General features: G+C 44.6%; 1 protein-coding gene across 1 annotated transcript in view; it reads right to left on the bottom strand.

Annotated features, from left to right (window-relative positions):
• The window catches only part of Xrra1 (X-ray radiation resistance associated 1), a 63,666-nt gene that overhangs the window by 39,445 nt on the left and 18,850 nt on the right, over positions 1–5,371 (bottom strand). Inside the window, exon 7 of the mRNA XM_021213559.1 lies at positions 2,473–2,570. Within this exon, the coding sequence (XP_021069218.1) occupies positions 2,473–2,570 (98 nt within the window). The remainder of the gene's footprint in view (positions 1–2,472; positions 2,571–5,371) is intronic.

Genomic DNA, 5,371 nt, shown 5'->3' with positions numbered 1-5,371 from the left:
ACACACACATACACACACACATACACACACACACACACATCTGTGAACCCTTATTCTGACTGCTTTGACTATTTAATGTTGGATCCAAATTTGCTTTCCATGAGGGGTAGCTCAAAGAAATAAACAATTGTAGGATCGTAGGTTGCAGAATGTTAGAGCCAGCCCAGATTTTACAGTGGGAGAAACTTTATCCTCAGGGCAAGTTGTTTGGCGAGGCCTAGAGCCAGCAGAGGGCTAGCAGAACACAGGCAAGAAGCCATGCCTTCTGGCTCCTGGGGCTGGGGTCCTGCTCAACGGTTTTCAGATTTGTAAACACAAAATCAAATCACAGCAAAGCAAAGTTTTCCAAAACTGACTCTGGAAGAATTCCACTCTGGGCTGCTCCCCTTGGGGCAGGCTCTCTGACAGACAAGGACAGAAGATTCCTAGCCTGGCTGCTGTATCTGGTTGAGTCACATTGAGTTTTATTACACATCAAAGTATTCATTACTGTGAGATGCAAATTCAGGATATTTGACATGTTTATCTTTTTCCCTAGGGAGCCCTTGCAAATCACAGAGAGATGAGAACAAATGACGAGTCCAGAGATTTCCTTTTCTCATTTATATGCTGCCTCCTAAAATGAGTCTGGTCTCTTTGTTGACAGATTCCTTTGGACAAGGCTGGGTTTGTAGGATAAATAATCTTCATCAGATGTAATCAAAGTGAAAGTGGGCCATGCGCAAAATCAATCATGATGAACATTAGAGCCCAAGCTAGTTACTCGTAGAGTCAAAGTGTGTGATCATATCCCTCTGGTTGGCCACTGGTACCTGTGCTGTGTTTTGGGTATTTGGAAGGAGGAAGACAGGTTTAAGGCACAATATGCAACTCTTGTGTGTTCAGGCTGTTCTCTGAAAAAGTCAGAGAACAACCGAGTCCATAGACAGCACCTGGGCCCGGAGGGTGGGGAAATGGCTCTCTGGGTCTCTCATGGCTAGGATCTACCTCCCACGGTCAACACCAAAATACAAGACAGAAAGACGCTTTAACATAGCTCCAAGCTGCATTAGTCATTTCCACTAGGTTTTATTGGACTTGGAGAGTTTGCATACTGAATAATATGTCTGAGGACCAACTTATGACCCAAGTCAGAGCAAACTGCTGTCATCTTCAATGTGACTTGAAAAGTCACATGGAGAGAAGTCATTATTGCATTCAACACAGGATGCTTTCAAAGTGTGAGGACATACCCACCATCTTGGGATGATGTCCATTTCAGTATGTTAAAAGTGTTTCCAAACTCTGGCATATAAAGGCCATCAACTCTTTGAAAAGGTCAGTCTCCCTAAAACAAGTTTTTTGTTTTTTTGGTTTTTCGAGACAGGGTTTCTCTGTGTATCCCTGGCTGTCCTTGAACTCACTTTGTAGACCAGGCTGGCCTCGAACTCAGAAATCCACCTGCCTCTGCCTCCCGAGTGCTGGGATTAAAGGCGTGCATCACCACACCCAGCTCCCTAAAACAAGTTAAGGGAGGCCCATATGAAACATGGCTGACCTTTGATGCTTGCAGATTTAAGCTACTAAAGCTAAGCACACGTAGACATGTTGCTAAGGTGTGAATGGAAGTGCTTTACTATAAGGCCAGCACACAGGGAGGGACACCCTACTCAGGGAGAGAGTGAGCCTGGCCAGGGGCTGAGCCCCACTTCTAGCACTAATTCTTGTGTGCAGCGACTCTCAGGTAGTGACAAAACCTTCATTCCCTTGTTTAAAAAAAAAAAAAAAAGTGGCCCTTGAGCCTTTGTCAAAGTCAGAAAAGGTAAGAAAGTGAGGCAATGCAAAGCAGACTCTCTGTATTTTCTATCCCAAGGTTCTGAGAACAGCTAGAGATGTGCAAGGGGTGTGCCTACACCTCTAGTGTGCTGTTGAATCCACAGGGGCCTTCTGTGCCCATCCTCATCTTCAGGTCAAGGGACTACCCCAGTCCACTGGGACCAACCTTGCTTACTGAGGTCGGGGTATGCTTTGGTATTGGTCCACAAAGCCTCTAGCTCACTGCACCCTGCTTTTAAGCTGGATCCAAGCTCTCCAAACACCTAAGGAGATATATCTCCCATGCAACTCTTACTCCTATGATACTCCATTTAAACTCACTTTTCTATAGATTCCTCTGAATATGAATGACCCTTGGCACTTATATTCCAGGGTCATACACCTTCGCCATAATTACCTGTCTGCCATCAGTACCACTGACACTATTACCTTCACCACCATCACCACCACCACCACCATCCTCCTCCTCCCCATCATTATCATTATCATCGTCATCATCATCATCACCACCATCCTTTCCAGAGGCCAGAATCATGAAGCAAGAGCCTAGCAGTAAAGCCCAGAGAATCTTTGCCCAAAGTCATAATCTGTCAAGATACCTATACTCATTCTTATAGGGGAACAGGTAGGATAAAAAACTTCCTACCTCCAACTTACTTCCAATGTCTTGAAGTCTCCATATTTCACGTAGACCATCTTGATGCCATTGAATGCAAGCTCCAGTTCCTTTAGGACTGGAAATGTGTGAAAGACATCTACATGGGAACGGGAGAGAGAGAGAGAGAGAGAGAGAGAGAGAGAGAGAGAGAGAGAGAGAGANAGAGAGAGAGAGAGAGAGAGAGAGAGAGAGAGAGAGAGAGAGAGAGAGAGAGAGAGAGAGATAGATCATGAGCTTGCAAAGGCTTACAGAGGAAGATGCTAAAGACCATTCCCTGAGCTTCCAGCTGTGGGCGATGCTTTATGTCGCAGACCTCAGATATCTACCATAAGGCTGGAGAGATGGTTTGGAGGTTAAGAGAATTCCCTGCTCTTGCAGAGCACCAGAGTTCAGTTCCCAGCATCCACACTGGGTAGCTTCCAACTGCCTGTTACTCCAGCTCTAGGGAATTCCAATGATATCTCCTGGCCCCAAAGGGTCCTGCATTCACACACACACACACACACACACACACACACACACACACACACACACACACAGCATATGCACATATAGCAGAATTTAAAGATAAAAGAATCTTTCAGAAAATTTTAAATTTTCTGAAAAAATTTAATTTAAATTTTAAATTAGCTACTTTACTAACAAGAATTGTGCCATTCATCCTATGGCCAAGGAAATGACAGCTCAGGCAGGCTAAGTGACTTGTTTGAAATAAGGTGGCTGGTAACTGGGAAAACTAAGGCTCAAATGTAAGTCTTTCAAATGGAAGGCCTGCCCATTTTAAAATGATATATTTTTTTTCTCTTCCCAATCCAGGACCAACCTAAGGGTCTTGTGCATGCTAGGCAAACTCTCTACCACTGAGCCACAATCCTAGAAAACCTCTGATTAGAGATGCTAACACGCTCACCCCAAATAGTCAAACATCATAGGGAAAAATGTTCCTTTAATCCCAACATTTAGTGTCAACTGTTCAAAATTTCATTTATATACCTAATATTTTTCTCACATATGGATTGAAATACAGTCTTCTTCTTATAAAAACAGAATACATGCTGTACAGTGGCTTTTCTCCTTTAACAGTAGGACTTGAAGATTATTCCATGTTAAATTTGTCTAGTATCTTAGTTACCTTTCTAGTATAGACATGCACTCGCTTTTCCTGTTGGTAGCATTTAACCTATGTGGGAAGGAGGTAATCAAGAACTCCTTCTTGCATGACAACTGGATCTTAGATTCACTTCCTAGGCCTGTTTCCCGGGTAACCTGAAGCACATGCTATGGTAACTGTGTTACTTGGCAACTATTACTTGTGGTAAAAATGACTGCAGAGTGGAAAATTATGTCTGGACCAAGAGAAGGTATAAATTATAAATGCCTGAAGGACCCTGTCTTGAAAAACCAAAAAAAAAAAAAAAAAAAAAGCCCGAAGGGGGTACTTCTCTTTAAGTGGTGACTCCTAGAATCAAACATGTCCTTCATGGGAATTCTGTAATATAGACCTATGGAATGGCACATTGGTTCCTGTGTTGATGAGATTTCCAAACAAGGGTGATCCCCGCATTTACTCAATGAGAGTTTCTGTCCAGCACCCAGGGTGACTCTTGGCTAGTGGACAGCCCTACAAGAGAGCCAACCATGGGAATGCCACTGTAGGACTCCTGAAGTCCTACAGGGACATAGTGTAGAATCACTTAGAGCCTTCTAAGTGAACCTGGTGTACGATATAAGAGCTTGAGAGGCAGGATGCTTAGTAAGGTCGAATGAGACACCGACTGGGGGAATTCCCTGGTTAAGTCTCTTTCTGTAGAATACATTCCTAGAAACAGAACTACTAAAGGCAGTGACTATCTCAACTTTTTAAAGACTTATTTATTTACTTATTTATTATATGTGTATGTTCCTGTGTGGCACTGTGTGCAGTAAGTATGTGCAGAAGCCAATGGAAGTGAGAAGAGGTCACTGGATCCTCTGGAACTGGAGTTATAGGTGGCTGTGAGTGGCCCCCATGGGTGCTAGAAACTGAACCCAGGTCCTTTGAAAGAGCAGCAAATGCTCTTAACAGCTGAGCCAGCTCTCCAGCCTCATCTTAAAGTTTAAGAGACATTACCAGATTTCCTTCAAGGAGTCACACAACTTTCTTATATTTGATTTTCACCGAGAGTCTCCCCTGACCCCCCGGGCTGGCTGTGGTTAGTGTCTTTCATACTTGCCAATATTTGATGGACTGGTGTTACAGGTGGCTGTGAGTGGCCCCCATGTTTTTGTCCTTAGTGAAGCTGGGCATCTATCCCAGGCCTTTTGGCCTGTTTGTACCACGGCATCCCTAGCAGACTACACTTTCTTCTCAGGCAGGGATCCCAGTAGATGCTTTGACAGACGCTCTCCTCCAACTCACTGAGACAAACTCATCGACACACCCCTTCTAGAACTATCTATGGGTATCCCCGGACTCATCCCTGCCCCTGTGATTCCCATCTCTTCCCAGATCACTCTCTCAATTCCCTTCACTCCCCATCTCAAGCTTCATTCCCCTCCCATGGAAAACCTCTCCTCTCTGAGATTCCCTGGTTAAAAGCCTTCCATCCATCTTCCGTCTGGAGGACTAAGCTCAACATTCAAAGCCCTTGATGATCGAGCCCTTGCCAGTGTGTCTAGCCTCAGTTTTTTTTCTCCTCATGTATCCCTTGTATACAATCTTCCCAACCAGGCAGTACCATTCCACAGCTGCCCTTCAATCCAAAGCACCAATTCCTGAGTCAATTTCTTATTAGTATGTGCGTGCGTGCGTTCGTGTGTGTGTGTGTGTGTGTGTGTGTGCGTGTGCGTGTGCGTGTGTGTGTGTGGTGTGCGTGTGCGTGTGTGTGTGTGGTGTGTGTGTGCGTGCGTGCGTGTGTG

The sequence above is a fragment of the Mus pahari genome, chromosome 1 (genome assembly GCF_900095145.1).
Source record: "Mus pahari chromosome 1, PAHARI_EIJ_v1.1, whole genome shotgun sequence".
Taxonomy (NCBI): domain Eukaryota; kingdom Metazoa; phylum Chordata; class Mammalia; order Rodentia; family Muridae; genus Mus; species Mus pahari.
Note: the sequence above shows the minus strand (reverse complement) of the source record. Positions and strands in the feature narration are given on the sequence as shown.